The following is a 20,445-nucleotide window of genomic DNA, read 5'->3' as shown; positions in this document are numbered from 1 at the left end:
CCATGTACCTCTTCCCAAGCCCCCTCTCTCCACACACACACACACACACACACACACACTGTTCGTTCACACTGGGGAATGGATAAGTGCAGCGGCTCTCTCTGAAAGATCTGGCTGCTATAATACGTACAATCCACAAATATCTTCTCTTCCTTGTCTGTCCTCTAAATGAATAGACTACAGACAGCTGAACAATGGCACCGATACATGTAAAGCATAAATACAGCACAGACAGCTACAGAAAGAATTTTCATCGGAACCCCATGCACTCATCACACACTGATACACCATAAGCACGATTACAGCAGGGACAGATGAACAGCACAAAACTGAAGCAAAAAAATTTGTTAAAATGGACAGGACATATTTTCATGATAGGAAACGGCTCACCTTCGATTTCCTAAGATTGAGAAAATACAGGAAATGATATAAAGCGTGAAATGAAAAAGAAACGAGACATCAAAATAAGACCAAATGAAAAAAACTCGATATTCTCACCTGTTGTGCTCACTGATACCGGCCAACTCATTGCTCCTTTCTGCAGATGTCAGCCTGAAGTACAGATACCTGAAAGATCCAGCTGTGCCCTCTGCAACCTTGGTCCAGTAGTTCGTGGACTCCTGCTGTTTCAGGGCCTCTTCCGAACATTTCTCATAATTTATATGCTGTTTTCCAGAGGGTTTTCCATTTGACTCTTCCGATTCTTCGGTATTCTCTGAACTTTCGTCTTCAGAATCATCCCCGGTGCCTTCCTTGTGCTGTTGAGAGCACATCGATCCTTGATCCTTGGGAGCAGCACAAGTCAGAGTAACAGATTCCCCTCTGATATACGCAGGATATGAAGGGGACGCGGAGAGGGACGGAGCTGGATGACACGCTGAAAGGTACAACATCCCAAGCATATTACAACACAGTATATTATCTGAAGGGAAAGTGACAGGAACCCTGAAAATGCTCTTAATGGTATTTCCAGTGAATCCAAGGTAAAACACAAGGAGGAGTTGAAACTCAGCAGAAAACTTACGCAAGATTAATGAAATTGGGGATATGGGCAGAGGTGATAGGCTCAGGTCTAAGGAAGGAGGAAGGAAAGGTGGCTACATACCCTTCCCCTACTGAATAAATACTGGATCCAGGCTTCAAACCCAGGTCTTCCCTGTGGCAGCATACAGCACCATGATGGAGCTGCTGACTCACCAAAGACTGCCCTTCCCCCATTCCCTTCTCTTCTCGTTTCCAGAGGTGGATGAACAGTGCCCATATCAAACTAGTTAATAAGCAGGGGAGGAATCGGCTACAAGGAAGCTGTTTCACAGAGCCTAGAACTGACCTGCTGATGATGTCAGAGGGATCCTGCCACAGAGGAACACTGCAATCACAGAGAAACGAAAGTATTAATATGAAGGGTAAAGTTCAACCTAAAAAATAAAGGGTTTAAGATATATTTGTGCTGGCAAATAGGGAATCAAGAGAGTTAGAAAGGATTTGCCATTCAGACTAATAGCTCCAAACTTTGGTTCAAGAGACCAAGAAGTGAAACTTTCTCCAGCTACAGTTCTTACATCCCACCACCAGAGGGAGACAAAAAAAAGTCACTATGGTATGGTTCCCTTCTGTACAGGGGGAGAAGGGAGGCAAAGGGTGATGCTGAACCTGAGAAGAGGCAGGCAATGGGAGAATGCAGGACCCAGGCGGAGAAGGGAGGCAAAGGGTGATGCTGGACCTGAGAAGAGGCAGGCAATGGGAGAATGCTGGACCCAGGGGGAGAAGGGAGGCAAAGGGTGATGCTGGACCTGAGAAGAGGCAGGCAATGGGAGAATGCTGGACCCAGGGGGAGAAGGGAGGCAAAGGGTGATGCTGGACCTGGGAAGAGGCAGGCAAGGGGGGATGCTGGACCCAGGGGGAGAAGGGAGGCAAAGGGTGATGCTGGACCTGGGAAGAGGCAGGCAATGGGAGAATGCAGGACCCAGGGGGAGAAGGGAGGCAAAGGGTGATGCTGGACCTGAGAAGAGGCAGGCAATGGGAGAATGCTGGACCCAGGGGGAGAAGGGAGGCAAAGGGTGATGCTGGACCTGGGAAGAGGCAGGCAAGGGGGGATGCTGGACCCAGGGGGAGAAGGGAGGCAAAGGGTGATACTGGACCTGGGAAGAGGCAGGCAATGGGAGAATGCAGGACCCAGGGGGAGAAGGGAGGCAAAGGGTGATGCTGGACCTGGGAAGAGGCAGGCAAGGGGAGATGCTGGACCCAGGGGGAGAAGGGAGGCAAAGGGTGATGCTGGACCTGGGAAGAGGCAGGCAAGGGGGGATGCTGGACCCAGGGGGAGAAGGAAGGCAAAGGGAGATGCTGGACCTGGGACGAGGCAGGCAAGGGGAGATGCTGGCTGGACCTGGAGAGAGAAGGCAAGCAAGAAACATGGAAAGGGGAGTCAGCTACCCACAGTACACTACTGGATACATCAGTGGCTGGTCTTCCTCTATGGAATAGGTTTCTTGTATGTTAAGTGCAGAACTGATCTTTTTGAGCTTTCCAAACGAAAACTGAAGGTTTGGCTCCTTGCTGAAAGCTGGTGCAATGGGGTGATTTCTCTATGCAGATCATAGAGGGGCTGTATGTTGCCTACTGAATTCTGGTTTGGCACCCGACTCTGTTCTAAATACTACCTAATATCTAAGCAGTGTGCTGAAATTCTCTCACAGTTTTTCTCACAGTTTTGCTCACTACTTCCTCTGTGGGCGGGTGTTCCAGGCCGCCTCCACCCCCTCAGTGTAGATGTATTTCCTCACGTTTCCTTTCAGCCTTCCTCCATCCAGTTTCATATCTGACCCCTTCACCTCACCTTTCAGCTTCCCTTCTTTGTAAAATTAAAATTACAATACGAGACCAAAATGTCTTTCTGACTTCATTCCTTATAAATACTTGGTGTCATGGCTGTTGCATAAACTGTGGGCAAAGAGCGGTTAAAAGATTTAAAAAAAAACAGAGAGTATGGTTAAATAGTCAGTATTCTTAATGGAGAAAGGTAGATAGTGGGGTTTCCCAGGGGTCTGTGCTGGGACCGCTGCTTTTTAGCATATTTATAAATGACCTAGAGATGGGAGTAACTAGTGAGGTAATTAAATTTGCTGATGACACAAAGTTATCAGCGGGAGGATTGTGAAAAATTACAAGAGGACCTTACGAGACTGGGCATCTAAATGGCTGATGGATTTTAATGTGAGCAAGTGCAAAGTGATGCATGTGGGAAAGAGGAACCTGAATTACAGCTATGTCATGCAAGGTTCCATGTTAGGAGTCACCGACCAGGAAAGGGATTGGCGTCATCGCTGATGATACGTTGAAACCCTCTGCTCAGTGTGCTGCTGCGGCTAAGAAAGCAAATAGAATGTTAGATATTATTAGGAAAAGAATGGAAAACAAAAATGAGGATATTATAATGTCTTTGTATTGCTCCATGGTGCGACCGCACCTCGAATATTGTGTTCAATTCTTGTCACCGCATCTCAAAAAAGATGTGGGGGCATAATCGAATGGGGCACCCAAGTTTTCCTGAGGATGCCCTAGAAGGACGTACCGCGAAGGGGCGGGGAAACCTGTATTATCGAAACAAGATGGCCGGCAATCTTTCATTTCGATAATACGGTCGGGGACACCCAAATCTCAACATTTAGGTTGACCTTAGAGATGGTCGTCCTTAGAGATGGTCGTCCCCGGTTTTCAGCGATAATGGAAACCGAGGACGCCCATCTCAAAAACGACCAAATCCAAGCCATTTGGTCATGGGAGGAGCCAGCATTCCTAGTGCACAGGTCCCCTTCACATGCCAGGACATCAACCGGGCACCCTAGGGGGCACTGCAGTGGACTTCACAAATTGCTCCCAGGTGCATAGCTCCTTTACCTTGGGTGCTGAGCCCCCCAAAACCCACTCCCCACAATTATACAACACTACCATAGCCCTAAGAGGTGAAGGGGGGCACCTACATGTGGGTACAGTGGGTTTCTGGTGGGTTTTGAAGGGCTCACATTTACCACCACAAGTGTAACAGGTAGGGGGGGATGGGCCTGGGTCCACCTGCCTGAAGTGCACTGCATTCACTAAAACTGCTCCAGGGACCTGCATACAGCTGTCAGGGAGATGGGTATGACATTTGAGGCTGGCAAAAAATATTTCAAAAGTTTTTTTTTAGGGTGGGAGGGGGTTAGTGACCACTGGGGGATTAAGGGGAGGTCATCCCCGATTTCCTCCAGTGGTCATCTGGTCAGTTCGGGCACCTTTTTGAGGCTTGGTTGCAAGACAAAATGGACCAAGTAAAGTCAGCCAAGTGCTCATCAGGGACGCCCTTCTTTTTTCCATTATCGGCCGAGGACGCCCATGTCTTAAGCATGCCCCAGTCCCGCCTTTGCTATGCTTCCGACACGCTCCCAGGAACTTTGGTCATCCCCGCAACGGAAAGCAGTTGAGGACACCCAAAATCGGCTTTTGATTATGCCGATTTGGACGACCCTGGGAGAAGGATGCTCATCTTCCCATTTGTGTCGAAAGATGGGCGCCCTTCTCTTTCGAAAATAAGCCTGATAGTGAAATTAGAAATGGTACAGAGAAGGGCAACGAAAATGATAAAGGGGATGGGACAACTTTCCTATGAGGAAAGGCTACAGCAGCTAGGGATCTTCAGCTTGGTGAAAAGATGGCTGAGGAGAGATATGATAGAGGTCTATAAAATAATGAGTGGAGTGAAACGGATATACGTGAATCGCTTGTTTACTCTTACCAAAAATACTAGGACTAGGGGGCACACAATGAAGCTACAAAGTAGTAAATTTAAAATGAATTGGAGAAAATATTTCTTCACTCAATGTGGAAATTAAACTCTGGAATTCGTTGCCAGCGAATGTAGTAAAAGCAGTTAGCTTAGCGGGGTTTAAAAAAGGTTTAGATGGCTTTAGGAAGCCATAGACCATTATTAAATGGACTTGGGAAAAATTCACTGTTTATTGCTAGAATAAGCAGCATAAAATATATTGTACTGTTTTGGGATCTTGCCAGGTACTTGTGACCTGGATTGGCCACTGTTGGAAACAGGGCGCTGGGCTTGATGAACCTTGGGTCTGTCTCAGTGTGGCAATACTTATGTACTTATGCAAGTAAGAACACCAGACCCAAGTCCCATGTTACATGGACCAGCTACCATCAAAGGCAGAAATCAGAGAAGGAACTGAAAAGGAAAGAAAATTCTTACCTGTGAGAGTATAAAGGGTGAAAATCATGGCAGTGGCTGTCAGCTGTGGGTCTCTTTTCTCTTTAGTTTGGACAGTGGACCTGTGGGGCTGAGCTGCCTGCGCTTGCGAGGAGGCTGAGTGCACTCAGGACTTCTTATCTGCAGAGAAAAGGCACCACAGAGAATAAACCACACTGGGGCTAGAGACAAAACAGATACAGGAACTGCTGAGAGAAGAGACAGGAGCAGAGATGGACACAGAGGGGGAAAGATCCAGAGATACAGGAGTTTCTGAGGTCACTGAAGCCAATCAGTGCACTGCAATAAGGAGAAAGCAGGAGTGAATAAAGTTAGACAGATACCTTTGCAAACTCTTGCCCTGATCACAATTTCTCTCGCTTGCCCTGTTAAGAGGTCTGTAAACCAGTCTTTCATCCGTAATAAATCTCTGAGCTGTGTTGTCTTTCAGGTGTTGGTATCTGTGTGTTTATTCACTCATATTTCTGGCAGCTCCAACAGTGGCCACAATCTGTTTTTAGCCTGTGATAAGAATAAACAATGAGATTTCTTCCGATCAACAGACAGAGAGAAACAGAGTGTCCCAGGCAGAGAGGCTTTTCACTCCCTTGCAGAAGGGTGAAACATTGCTACAGTCTGAAAGTTCCATGACTGTGTTTTTCCTCTTTTCTCACTCTTGTTTAATTGGTAGCTAATTTTATTTTATTTTTAGGAGTGGGGGAAAAGTTGCTCTGTGGTGTCACTCTGACTTCAGCAAAAGTAACTTCCCCCAGAGCTGGCTTTTCCCATTCTTCCTCTTTTTAATGACTTGCACAAGACGTTTGGGTGATTTTTTTCCAGTTATCTAGTTAGCAACTTATATTACGAAAGGCTTTTCATGTAGATCATAGGTGCCGCTGTGCTGTTCGTGAGCAGGAACCTGTATTAATGTAAGAATATAGAACAGATGACCCAAGTGTAACTCTAGGGAACATAGCATACGATAACAGATGAAATTAAAAGTTTACATCCTAATGAATCTTATCCACGAGAGGTCAGCAATAATATCCATTCTCTAATGAAAATCAGGAACTGTTTTATGTTCCTTTAACATTAAAGGTTATTCTATGCTCATCCTAATGTGTAGGTTTTTTTTTAACTTGGTTCATTGCTAGAATTCTTCCAAACATAATTAAAAATTATCCTAAGAATATTTTAAATGCAACCAGAAAACTAGACTCTTTTCAGCCTCTGGCACCTTGTACCAGGGTAAAACAAAATTACCCAGGCATGACATTATAACTGTTTTTCAAACTGATTACAATTTCCTGCAGAAAAGTGTGAAGGAGATTAATATCTGGAGCTGTGCCTGGTTTCCCACGTTCGCCTACAGGATCTCTGCGTAGCATAACATAAATTTATTCTTACGTTCCGTAAACACCTTGCAGTTTGATGCAGAGCACAAGAAAAGAAAGTGACCGTAACCACAAAATACAATCAATATAAAATAAAATAACAACTGATCATACCCCCAACCCACCCACCTACACATCATATCCTTCCAGTGACAAAATTCTGGAAGACGTTTACGTGGGGTTTTTTTTTAATACTTAAAATATCCCAGCCTTAAAATGATCTGACACTAAGGAGGAGATCACTTCACTGGCTCCCTATCCGTTTCCACATACAGTTCAAACTCCTCTTATTGACCTATAAGTGCATTCACTCTGCAGATCCTCAGTACCTCTCATCTCTCCCTACATTCCTCCACGGGAACTCCGTTCACTGGGTAAATCTCTCTTATCTGCAACCTTCTCCTCCACTGCTAACTCCAGACTCCGTTCCTTTTATCTTGCTGCACCATATGCCTGGAATAGACTTCCTGAGCCGGGAGGTCAAACTCCATCTCTGGCCGTCTTCAAATCTAAGCTAAAAGCCCACCTTTTTGATGCTGCTTTTAACTCCTAACCCCTTACTCACTTGTTCAGAACCCTTATTTTATCATCTTCACTTTAATATTCCCTTATCTCTTGTTTGTCCTGTTTGTCTGTCCTATTTAGATTGTAAGCTCTTTGAGCAGGGACTGTCTTTTTGTGTATGGTGTACAGCACTGCGTATGCCCTGTAGCACTATAGAAGTGATAAGTACTAGTAGTAGTAATGTAGAAGCCTGCCCTTGCAGATCAGCAATGCGGCCGCGCAGGCTTCTGTTTCTGTGAGTCTGACGTCCTGCAGAAACAGAAGCCTGCGCGGCCGCGTTGCTGATCTGCAAGGGCAGACTTCTAGATGGAATGTTGCTAGTGGAGGAGTAGCCTAGTGCAGTGGAACATGGAATGTTGCTACTATTGGAGATTCTGGAATGTTGCTATTACTTGACATTCTACATGGAATGTTGCTACTACTTGAGATTCTACATGGAATGTTGCTATTCCACTAGCAACATTCCATATTTAGATTGTGAGCTCTTTGAGCAGGGACTGTCTTTTTGTGTATGGTGTACAGCGCTACGTATGCCTTGCAGCGCTATAGAAATGATAAGTAGTAGTAGTAGTTGTACTACAGTAGTATCTTTAGGTTCTGATACGAGGACAGAGGTGGGATAACACAATTATATTCACTGAAAATTCAACCGAAAGGTCTCTTTTCTCTGCCCTTGTCTCTCTCGGTCGCCAAGACCTAAACATTTCCAAAAAGCCATGATTGGTTCTGTATTGCTTTTAACTCCTAACCCTTATTCACTTGTTCAGAACCCTTATTTTATCATCTTCACTTTAATATTCCCTTATCTCTTGTTTGTCCTGTTTGTCTGTCCTATTTAGATTGTAAGCTCTGTCGAGCAGGGACTGTCTCTTCATGTTCAAGTGTACAGCGCTGCGTACATCTAGTAACGCTATAGAAATGATAAGTAGTAATAGTCTTTGGGATTCCGGAATCTTGCTACTCTTTGGGATTCCACATCGAATCTTGCTACTCTTTGGGATTCTGCACGGAATCTTGCTAATCTTTGGGATTCCGGAATGTTGCTACTCTTTGGGATTCCGCACAGAATCTTGCTACTCTTTGTCCTTATCCCTTATTTGTCCTGTTTGTCTGTCCTAATTAGATTGTAAGCTCTGTCGAGCAGGGACTCTCTCTTCATGTTCAAGTGTACAGCGCTGCGTACGTCTAGTAGCACTATGGAAATGATAAGTAGTAGTAGTAGTACTCTTTGGGATTCCGGAATCTTGCTACTCTTTGGGATTCTGCATGGAATCTTGCTACTTTTTGGGGTTCCGGATTCTTTACTTTGGAGTTCCAGAATCTTGCTAATCTTTGGGATTCTGGAATGTTGCTACTCTTTGGGATTCCAGAATCTTGCTACTCTTTGTCCTTATCCCTTATTTGTCCTGTTTGTCTGTCCTAATTAGATTGTAAGCTCTGTCGAGCAGGGACTGTCTCTTCATGTTCAAGTGTACAGCGCTGCGCACGTCTAGTAGCGCTATAGAAATGATAAGTAGTAGTCTTTGGGATTCCGGAATCTTTGCTACTCTTTGGGATTCTGGAATCTTTGCTACTCTTTGGGATTCCGGAATCTTGCTACTCTTTGTCCTTATCCCTTATTTGTCCTGTTTGTCTGCCCTAATTAGATTGTAAGCTCTGTCGAGCAGGGACTGTCTCTTCATGTTCAAGTGTACAGCGCTGCATACGTTTAGTACCGCTATAGAAATAAGTAGTAGTAGTTGTCTTTGGGATTCCGGAATCTTGCTACTCTGACATTCTGCACAGAATCTCACTGCTCTTTAGGATTCCGGAATGTTGCTACTCTTTGGGATTCCAGAATCTTGCAACTCTTTGTCCTTATCCCTTATTTGTCCTGTTTGTCTGTCCTAATTAGATTGTAAGCTCTGTCGAGCAGGGACTGTCTCTTCATGTTCAAGTGTACAGCGCTGCATACGTCTAGTAGCGCTTTAGAAATGATAAGTAGTAGTATATATGGCACCTAAAAAACAGGCATTGAAATTAGTGCCAACTAAAGTGTATTCTATAATTGGCACCTTGATTTAGGAGCTGATTATAGAATACCCTTAGTTGCCTAAATCTGCACACATCCATTTATACCACTGGGCCATATTTTATAACTAGGCACCTAAATTTCAGAATGCCCATGAAATGCCCATTTTTCTGCCTATAACCACGCCCCTTTTTGCCTGAGCACGTTAGAAGTTCGGCACACATCGCTACAGAATACGCTTAGCGAGTTGTGCGCCTAAATTCTAATCAGTGCTCATTATTGCTGGTTACGTGCTAATATCAGCCATCATTAGCTTGTTAAGCCAATTAAGTTACGCACGGTGTTATAGAATCCGTTGCCGATGTTGACATCTAAATCTAAGCGCACTGTATAGAATCTGATGCTAAATGACTTGCGTAACATTCGAGTAGGACTCAGTTTCCACTGTCATTCCTGCCTTTCATGGCAGAAGATGAATGAATGGATACTTTTTGACACCTCTGGATGAGGCGAAGGGTCCAGCTATCATGGTCAAGGGTTTGAGGCATTTCCAGCTGACTCATCTCTGGCTCTTTGACGTCCACCAGTGCTTCCTTATTCTGGGGGAGTTTTCTTCTCATGTCAAGTTAGTTTACAATCGTGATCAGATTGAGAAAGATGTTATTGATATCAGCTGTCTTCTGGCTTCTGCATCTTTAAAATCACGAGGGTGCAGGGTTTCTTTGACCTATTTGATTTCCGTGAGGGAGCGTTTCTCAAAGGTTTGTTTCCATATCTGGCCCTCAAAATATTCCTTTATCCATTTACTCTCTTGTTCAGACTATCTTTCCAGACCTTGAGTCCTCTGCCCGAGTTCTTTTCATCAGGGGGTATCGATATTTGCAGTTTCGGTCACCTGGGGTAGGCTGGATCTGCAGGATTCCCAGGGGACCTTCCTGTCCCTTAGTAAATGAAACCACTGTTATAGATGTACCACCCCCACCCCCCTAGGTAGGACACGATATAGGAGCTCACTTTCAAAGCACTTAGACTTACAAAGTTCCGTAGGTTATTATGGAACGTAACTCACCTTGAGCTACTACTGAAAACAGAGTGAGCAAAACCCAAATAACCATTTAATATAGAAATATATCCAGGATGTCCTTTTCCTCACTACTTTTAAACGAGCCTTGAAACCCCACCTGTTCTCCTTCTCCACTTCTTCCCGATTTCTTTAGTCTTTACCCTGCTCTCTCTGCCCTGTTTTTATACATTGTTAACTGCGTTATGCCTATGTGAAGGCAATAGCGATATATCAAATTTTTAAAAATCTCACTTTTAAAAATATCATAGCTTCAAGGCAGCTTACAAATATTTACAAATAAAAAACACACATAAAAATACAAATAGAAATAAAATAAAAGAATAAATCATTCTCCAGATAAATCCACTCATGTGTGTCCTAACTCATCCGGATACACAACAGAGTTACTTCCAAATCAAACCAATTAAAATCATTGGATCGAAGTGCAAAGTAACCAAGTTTTATTTTTTTTTTGGTTTTAATATTACTATGATTTCTCTCTAATCTTAATGTTGCCCCCTACTTGCGTATCACTGATGCAAGAAGTTATCTCTAGGTTTACCCACAGAAAAGATTTCCTAGCTACTAATTATTTCCCCTATAAATAAAAAACGGAAAAATAAAACTTTAGTACAGTTTTCTGTCCATGAAAGGAAACCTTACTGTATTAGGTCTAACGTCCTTGAGGAATGAGGGTACAAGCCATTTATATAGGAAAATGGAGATTTACCTGGAGACAACGGGCTTTTTGAAAATGTTCCTTCCACAGCAGGTGCATTTTTAGCCAGACAAGGGGTAGAGTTATGGATTTGTATTTTGAAATCTGCTGAGTCTGTGGATAAAAAGCAGAGATCAGTTTTGCATCAAAATAGTTTTTCTTAACTGCAATACTCATAATGGGATGTCACTTTCTCCCCACAGATCCCACCCACCCCCACTCCCCCATGTGTCATAATTTCTGTGTTGTTACAATAATAAGATTTCCAGCTTATCCTGGATCTCTTCTGAACAGAACACATCCCACAAAGTTTGAGTACTGAAAGGGGAACGGACTCAGGATTTCCAGTGTCACCAGACTGGCTTACTTCATTTCCAGCCTGCCCTGTTAGAACCGTGCGCCATGCAAATTGTCACATGGCACTTTTCAGGCTTCCCAGCGTGCTCTGTGATGTCATTCTTTAAGTGACAACTTCTCTGTTTTGCAGAAGTGAAAACTGGAGGAAGAGGTTCAGTTGTATTGCTTCTTTAAGCTTTTATTAAAACAGGATTTGAGAACTACAAGAGGCAGTATCATTAATATGGCCTAAAGAAAAAAAGAGAGTTCACCTTGAAATTTGTCCTTGAAGCTTGTACAGAATCTCAGAGAGACTCTTTCTTGCAGTGGTCTAAGAAGCATTTCTTGCATATCCGTGTTCCATAAATTATCGGAGAAATTGTAGTGAGAATATTTTTGCAGTGTCTTCTGACTAGGAAGTGTTAAAATATGATTGTTTGGAACAGGAGTTGAGTACCGTATCTCTTATGGACTGTTTTATGGTTTTAGAAAGGTAGTTCAAGAGTTAGTATTGGAAGCCTGTAATAAATATATTGGTAAAAACTGATAAACTGATTCTTAGAGGCCATTGAGGGGTCGGGAGATTTCCATCAGGAAGAACTCGTCCAGAGCCTACTGTCCATGGTGCTGATCCCCAACCCTGCAGAAGGAGGGGTCTGCAGCAAATCTATATATATAAAACTCACCCTCAACGTTCTATTGGCTGCTGATGTCACTGAAGCCAAGGTTCGTATGTTCGAAGCTCTGAAGCCTCGAAAATCACAGTCTCTGGGCCCCGCCCTCACGTCAAACGTTATGACGTTGAGGGCGGAGGCGGAGCAATTCACCGCCCTCGCGTCGAACGTTATGACGTTGAGGGCGGAGGCGGAGCAATTCACCCACATCAACGATGGGTGGGGGGTCACAGGAAAACCTTGCTAGTGCCCGTTTCATTGGCTCCAGAAACGGGCCTTTTTTTAACTAGTCTCTCCATAATGCACTGACTCACCATTTATTTTTAAATGGTTTGGATTTTAATTTGTGGCTTCCCGTGTCTATGTCAATAGCAGGCTATGGACTTTTCCTCCAGGAACTTGTCCAAACTTTTTTTAAACCCAGGTATGCTAACCACTGTAACCACATCCTCTGGCAAGGAGTTCCAGAGCTTAACTATTGTTTGAGTTAAAAAAAATATTTCCTGCTATTTGTTTTAAAAGTATTTCCATGTAACTTCCTTGAGTTGTCTGGTAAATGCAGCTGTTCCTGCCTCTCTGCATTTGAACTGATTTGTCTTCAGTGCAGGAATTGCAGTGTGTTTTGGATACTTTTGCATTTACCAGAGAATATATTTGCAAACCAGCGTGACCCCTGACGAAGGTTTTCTGAAACTTGGCCAGGTTGGGTCTAGTTTCCATTAAAGTTACACATGAATGAACTTTTGCTGTCTCGTCCTTCCTTGGATCATCTGCTGCTGTTTGTACTGACTGCATGCAGGACATCCCATCAGAGTGGGTGCCAAGCAAGCAAAATATTGAGGAAGCTCTTTCATTATGTCCAGGGAGGTGTAATTCTGTTCAGCACCCCCATTATTTTGAAATACTCTTGCCTATGGTGACATTCCAGCCCCATTCTGCGTTCACAAGCTTTGTCTCTGTGAAAAGAGGAGACGTGGGAATTTAAACCCTAGAACAAGCTGATTGAGTGATGATTTCCCCTGATTTCCATTGTTTTACATCCCCCTCTATTCTCCAATGCTGTCTCTGCACCCTAACAAAGTCACAGATGGAGATGTTGTAAACCATGAACTGCAGAGCCCCAGAGAGGTACAAGGACATGATTGTGTATTTCCATAAAGGGGACAAGGTTCTCCATAGTGTCAAACAATTCATTCTCCTCCAGAGCTGTACAGCAGAATCTTTCCGAGGATGGGAAAAACTCGTGCTCTTACGAGACAGAGATACGAGGAAGGAGGCTGAGGTCCCCAGAAAGCATTTCCATCCAAGTCAGCCTGAAAGGTACATAAGTATTGCCATACTGGGAAAGACCAAAGGTCCATCGAGCCCAGCATCCTGTTTCTAACAGTGGCCAACCCAGGTCACAAATACCCGGCAAGATCCCGAAAATGTACAAAACATTTTATACTGCTTATCCCAGAAATAGTGGATTTTCCCCAAGTCCATTTAATAACGGTCTATGGACTTTTCCTTTAGGAAGCCGTCCAAACCTTTTTTTAAACTCCGCTAAGCTAACCGCCTTTACCACAGGTGGTGGAAATGCACATTGAAAATGCCTTTGACCAAAAATGTTCTATTAATTTATATTTTATTGAAATGGTCAAACAATGACCTAGAGTTGTTCTTTGCTTAAGTTTTTTTTAAAGTACCTGAAATAATGTCTTACTATTGGTGGGCGACACGTCAAGAACTGGGAAATGAGGGAAGGCTGGACAAGCCACTGGTTTAACCAATAGAGTTTATTCCTTAAACACAAATATCAAGACTTTATTGGTTGAATCAGTGGTTTGTCCATCCCTTCCCTCAATTCTCACTTCTTGACTTGTTGTTGGATTCTCTGTGGGATTTTTTGTGTTCAGTTACCACCTGGTTACTATTGGTGGAGCAATACTGCTATCGTGTGGACAGAAAGCAGATTGCAGATTTTTATCCTTCACACCTGGATGTGTGAGGGGAGATTATGATAGAGGTCTAATAAATAATGAGTGGAGTTGAACGCGTAGATGTGAAGCGACTGTTCACGCTTTCCAAAAATACTAGGACTAGGGGGCATGCGATGAAGCTACAATGTAGTAAATTTAAAACGAATCCGAGAAAATTTTTCTTCACTCAGCGTGCAATTAAACTCTGGAATTCGTTGCCAGAGAATGTGGTAAAGGCGGTTAGCTTAGCGGAGTTTTAAAAAGGTTTGGACGGCTTCCTAAAGGAAAAGTCCATAGACCGTTATTAAATGGACTTGGGGAAAATCCACTATTTCTGGGATAAGCAGTATAAAATGTTTTGTACATTTTGGGGATCTTGCCGGGTATTTGTGACCTGGATTGGCCACTGTTGGAAACAGGATGCTGGGCTCGATGGACCTTTGGTCTTTCCCAGTATGGTAATACTTATGTACTTAAAATTCCTGTAGAATAATTCCCAAGCCACTAACTGCAAACATTTCTAAGTGCATTTTTATAATTTTTACTTGACATCCCTTGTAATATTGCAGTAAGAAAGTTAAACTCCCAGATACCCATCAACAGAACTGGTTCAAACTGGGCAGTGATTCAGCCTGCCCTCCACCCCCACACGCCATCCCTTCTTTTTCTGAAAATACTGCCCTTCTTCCCACAGTTAGGATCTGGGTTGGTACTGGAGCTGGTGCAGGACTCATGATACTGGTTTTGCTGCTGTACTGGAGTTTGGTTAAGAGGAAAGGTATGGACCTCTCATACCCTCATATTTTTAAAGCTGAAAATAGGATTCCCTCCTCTGAGGTCCATCTTCTCCTGCCTGTGGCTCATCCCAGATCTTTCTTGACAACAAATCAGATCACAGTGTTCATTAACCCCTTGTGCGCTCATGAAATTCTACAGGCAGAGGCCGAAGATTGCATCACCTTGAGCAGCCTGTTTCCATCAATCCAAAAATCTCATTTCTCTCTGAAATATGTCCTGTTCTCTTTTACTTCCAGTTTGACAGAAATATCTGATCTTCTCTGTCCTTTCCAGACAAATGGTTCAGACTCTACTTAGGAAATTCATATTCAGTGAGATTTAACCTGTTTAAATCTCACTGCCCAGCTCTCATGCTGACATTCAGTGGCTGTTAACCAGATATTGTCACTGAATATCAACACAGACTAAAATGACATTATTCAGTTAGTCCTGGGGCAGTCCAGGGACAGAGTAGAGACAGAGCGAGAAGCTTTCTGGGCCAGTGCCTGCATAGCCATCTGGCTAACTCACCAACTCACTATCCTAACTGATTCTGTATTACCTATCTTATCCCCATCTATATATCTGCACTTGACCCCTGAGCAACATATCTGTGTTGTTTCAATGTTCTAATACATGCTAATTAGGTGATTCATTGGTATTATCCTCACATCATATTATATCTATGATATTTAATGTTTTTCCATGTTGTCTATTATGGTATTTTTTGTACTGTACTAACATTTATATTTCTGTTTGTTACATGATTGTTCTGCGGTGCTGTTAAACATTTATTTTTATGATACTGTTTCATGGTAGTCCTGTTATAAGTTTCAATTTGCTGTTTCCAAACTCACTGGTTGTATTTATGTTTGTATTTGGGCATTTTCTTCCCAAGAGCAACTTTTCGATTTTCTTCCCAAGAGCAACTTTTCGATATCTAATACAATCAATGGTCCTAAGCCATACAGATTATTGCAACGGAATCTACGCGGGCTGCAAAGAACAACTCATTAAAAAAAAACTCCAGACCGCCCAAAATACAGCAGCCAGGCTGATATTCAGCAAAACACGCTTCGAAAGTGCCAAACCCCTCCGAGAAAAGTTGCATTGGCTCCCAATCAAAGAATGGATCATCTTCAAAATCTGCACCTTAGTCCACAAAATCATGTGCGGCGTAGTCCCAGGATACAGGACAGACCTCATAGACTTACCAATAAGAAACAAAGTCACATCGTCAAGATCCTACCTAAACCTACACTACCCAAATTGCAAAGGACCGAAATACAAAACAACTTACGCAGCCGGCTTCTCCTACATAAGCGCACAACTATGGAATGGGCTCCCAAAAGCTATGAAAACAATCCACAACCACTTGAACTTAAGGAAATCACTAAAAACCTACCTCTTCAAAAAGACCTACCCCAACGACCCCACGTAACCCTCTTCACCTACCAACACAGCATGACTATGATCGAAGGACAACATGCAATCTTCATCCCTTCCGACCCTCCACTTATACCTCATACGATCAATATACTTTGTATTTGTTATCCACCGACTGGGCAAACGCCTTTGACGTTATATAAGCCACATTGAGCCTGCAAATAGGTGGGAAAATGTGGGGTACAAACGCAATAAATAAAAATAAATAAATAAATATGGCTAGATATACAGGAGTCCTAGCCTGCCCAGATAGCTCTCTGAGTACCAACACTGAATCTCAGTGTTACTGGATAAATTCTGGGTCCTGATCAAAGATGCGCACACAAATTAATTGGCTTACAGTATGTGCTAATTAATTGCAATAAATTGATGTTAACAATCAAATTATTGCAGTTAATAGACACTAGTAAAAATCTGAGCATGACAGGGATGTTCCAAAACATTGTTAGCGGAGGAATAGAATACCACCTTTCTGTTTCGATTCGCTGATCCTCCTGTGGTTTTCCAGAATGGCTGACACCCTTTTCTCTTCTTCTGCATTTTCCTTCTGGAATTCCCTTTCCCCTAAGTATTAGAACAGAGTCGAGTTATTTAGGTTTCCAAAAAAACACTTAAAACTTTTTGACTTTAAATGGTCATTTCTTTATGAATATTTTTTATTATCATTTTCTAGAATGTTTTTTACACTGTTAGGAAGTATTAATATTTTGCTGTTTTTAAGTAACTCAATTGTATTATGCTGTAAACACACTGAACCCTTATTTAGGGACTTAGTGGTATATAGCGCACCTTTTAAAAAAATTCTACAGCTAACCACACAAGCCACACGTCCTGTTTAATTGAAACTGTAAAAACACTGTAACCACACTGTAAATTGTAAGCCACTTTGAACCAAAACTTGCTTTGGATAATAGTGAGATACAAGAATGCATAAATAGATATGAGCTATATTGGTATCAGTATTCCTGCACCAAAATGTCAAGAATTGGGCGACCTCGTTTCAAAAATTCCAAAGGAAGACTCATAAAATATTAATTCTTACAAGTAAATGAGTGGAGTGGAAGGGGTAGACGTGAAGCGTCTGTTTACGCTTTCCAAAAATACTAGGACTAGGGGGCACGTGATAAAGCTACCTCCGTTTCATTTTCTCTCATCTTTTCCGACTTCTGTTTTTCAGATACAGCACCACCACGCCTGCCACCTGAAGTAAGTTTAACGGTTAACAGGATTGTGTAATTCTCTAGGTATCTGATATACTTTCTATGTACGGGGGGGGGGGGGGGGGATTTTTTGAGTTTATTCTCAAGGCATCCAAAGTTCAAATGCAGCATAAGCTTGAGAGATATCAACTAGAGAATGACACGGGGACGGGGAACTGCAGTAACCGCGGGGATGGGGACGGGGACAGAGCTAGCAGGGCCGGGGCAGGGACGGGGACAGGGACAAACTTTGTCCCCGTGTCATTTTCTACTTTGAAGCCTGTTAATGAACTGGACTGCTATTTATGGTTAAGTGATTTTGATTTTTGGGGAAAACAAGCAAACGTGGCCACACAACTAGCAAAATTTGCATGGGGGATCCTGTACATCCTGCTACCAGCGCATCTTCTAAGAAGACAACTTCTATTCCAGGAAGGACTGTGAACGACAGGAGAGCTAGATTGAATCCTGAGATTTTTGATGACTTCTTATGATTTTTAATCTGTGGATGAATAACAGTGCTTCATAGGGCATATTTCTCCCCTCTAGGGCTAATAGAACTGGACATTTTAACAGTGTGAATTAGGATTCCTTGGTGTAGTAGAAATCACCTATTGTTAGGGTTGGAAGGGTAGAGGGTGGTGGTGGGAAGGAGGGTTGTTACAGCTGCTCATTGTTATTATTGTTCTCTATTTGTAATTTACACAACAGTTGCACAGCATATTGTTCCTTTTGATATTTTAATAAAAAGATTTAAATATAAAATCATAAGTGTTTGAGGCTTCTGCAGATGAGGACAGAGCCCACGGGGATGGGACGGGACGGGGACAGAACCTGTGGGGACAGGGCGGGGATGGAGACAAACTTCGTCCCCGTGTCATTCTCTAATATCAACCTACATGAACTATTACGGGTTTCACTTGATGTACAGCTCTGCACCTTTTTCAGGATATTCTCCCCAGGTGCCCAGATCATAACGACAAAGTGCAAATTACCCCTCAGAATTTTAAAGTATGCGCATGATTAGAAATCGAAACTTGCTGCTACCTCACAGATTTTTTTTGGAGGGGGTTTGATGAGAAAATTATGGGCCTTCCAAATTAAAATTTTAAAAGGCTTGGTGGGTGTTTTTAGGGTTTAATGCCTCCAGAATGCTTTGGGAATGAAGGTCGCTGTACGTCCTCTTAAACCGTGTAACAATGTTTTCTACAAAGTGTGAGAGTCCTGTTTCTCTGCCTCCAGTGAAACTTCAAGGGCATTTCAGCTAAGCTGCAGTGTGGCATTCCTTCTCGGGCCACTGTTGACATAACCTAACCTGAAATAAAGGGAGTTGCATGAAAGCTGAAATGAAATGTCCAACATTCCCTCTGAGGGGTGTGGGAGACCATCACCCACATTCCTACCATTGGGGGTGGAGAAGCAATATCCTGGTTTCCAGAATCCCAGAGGACTTGCTTCCTTTCATTTCTCCTCTTTTTATTCCGTTTTTCTTCAAAAATGTCAGCTTCCAGGCATTACATACATAAATTCTTCAATAAAAGGATGTCACTCTAACCCAGGATCAGGATTCTGTCTCCCGGTAGAGGCTAACTCCAGGCATCCATAAGGCAGAGGAGCTGTGAGGAGGGGTTCATCCAGGCACTGAAGGAGTCCTTGGCCTAAGGGTTTGAGTGTTTCAGGATGTGGACAGACCGAAGGTCCATCAAGCCAGCATCCTGTTTGCAACAACGGCCAATCCAGGTCACAAATACCTGGCAAGATCCCAAAAGAGTACAAAACATTTTATGCCGCTCATCCCAGAAATAAGCAGTGGTTTTCCCCAAGTTCCATTTTAATAATAGTCTATGGACTTTTCCTTTAGGAAGCTGTCCAAAACCTTTTTTTAAACCCCGCTAAGCTGACCGCCTTTACCAATGAATTCCAGAGTTTAATTACATGTTGAGTGCAGAAACATTTTCTCTGATTTGTTTTAAATGTACTACTTTGTAGCCTCATTGTGTGCCCCCTAGTCCTAGTATTTTTGGAAAGAGTAAGCAGACACTTCACGTCTACCCGTTCCACTCCACTCATTATTTATAGACCTCTATCATATCTCCCCTCAGCCGTCTTTTCTCCAACCTGCTTTAGCCTAAAGGACCAGGAGAAAACTACTGGGTCAAAAACAATTTATGCATCCCCCTAATAAGTTCCACTTTCAAGCCTGAAAACCCCCTCACCCTCCCCTGGAAGTAGCTGTGGTTACCTCTCACCTTCATGGAATACTGGATGTGATGTCACAAATGACATCATAAGTGCACACAGAAAATGAACCAATCAGATCCTTCTCTGCACATGGTAGGTGACGGCTCCTCCCAGGGAAGCAGATGATCCCAGTCTGACAGGAAGGTGCTCACCTCAGAGGGTTTCCTGTTTGATCTTTGGGTGGTTAACACTGGACCACCGCAATGTTTCTCATCCTCCATTATCCCAACTGCAAAGGGCTAAAATATAAATCCACATATGCGACCGGCTTCTCATACATCTGCACGCAGCTATGGAACGCACTACCGAAGGCCATAAAAACAACGCAAGACCTAACCATCTTCCGAAGGCTACTGAAAACAGATCTCTTCAAGAAGGCCTACCGTAAACATCCATCTTAAATACTAAATAGTAACACTATACACGATCTATACAAAACGAACTCTTATCATATGACTGATCTACCTCTTTGATGTCAACGATTAAGCAACATCACTTTAACCTTATGTTGAATAGGGTCTCTCTATAGTTGATGACCCAATGTATGTTACAATCCAATTTATTGCTCAGGAACCTTCATACAATACCTTAGTTTATCCTTCTTCACCATGTATGTATGTATGCACACGGTGTATATATATACCATGATCTGTTCCATTATGTTATGTTCCATGCATGTTACCATATATGTATGCACCTTAAAACAATATCATTGTAATTCTGTACCCGAAATGGCAAACCGCCATTAGGGCAAATGTAAGCCACATTGAGCCTGCAAATCGGTGGGAAAATGTGGGATACAAATGCTACAAATAATAATAATAA

The 20,445-nt window shown here is 42.9% G+C and overlaps 1 protein-coding gene across 2 annotated transcripts in view; it reads right to left on the bottom strand.

The window, feature by feature from the left end:
- Window positions 1-20,445, bottom strand: part of LOC115458111 (Fc receptor-like protein 5) — a 34,021-nt gene that overhangs the window by 10,828 nt on the left and 2,748 nt on the right. Inside the window, exons 2-6 of one of the 2 annotated variants that reach the window (XM_030187946.1) lie at window positions 16,649-16,744; window positions 10,999-11,100; window positions 5,240-5,377; window positions 1,331-1,369; window positions 499-877 (exon numbers count right to left, since the gene is read on the bottom strand). In XM_030187946.1, coding sequence (XP_030043806.1) covers window positions 499-877; window positions 1,331-1,369; window positions 5,240-5,267 — 446 coding nt within the window. In that variant the 5' untranslated portion in view covers window positions 5,268-5,377; window positions 10,999-11,100; window positions 16,649-16,744. Of the gene's footprint in view, window positions 1-498; window positions 878-1,330; window positions 1,370-5,239; window positions 5,378-5,580; window positions 5,838-10,998; window positions 11,101-16,648; window positions 16,745-20,445 lie in introns of those variants that run through there. The other variant, XM_030187947.1, reaches the window with a different exon arrangement.

The sequence above is a fragment of the Microcaecilia unicolor genome, chromosome 14 (genome assembly GCF_901765095.1).
Source record: "Microcaecilia unicolor chromosome 14, aMicUni1.1, whole genome shotgun sequence".
In the NCBI taxonomy this organism is placed as follows: Eukaryota; Metazoa; Chordata; class Amphibia; order Gymnophiona; family Siphonopidae; genus Microcaecilia; species Microcaecilia unicolor.
Note: the sequence above shows the minus strand (reverse complement) of the source record. Positions and strands in the feature narration are given on the sequence as shown.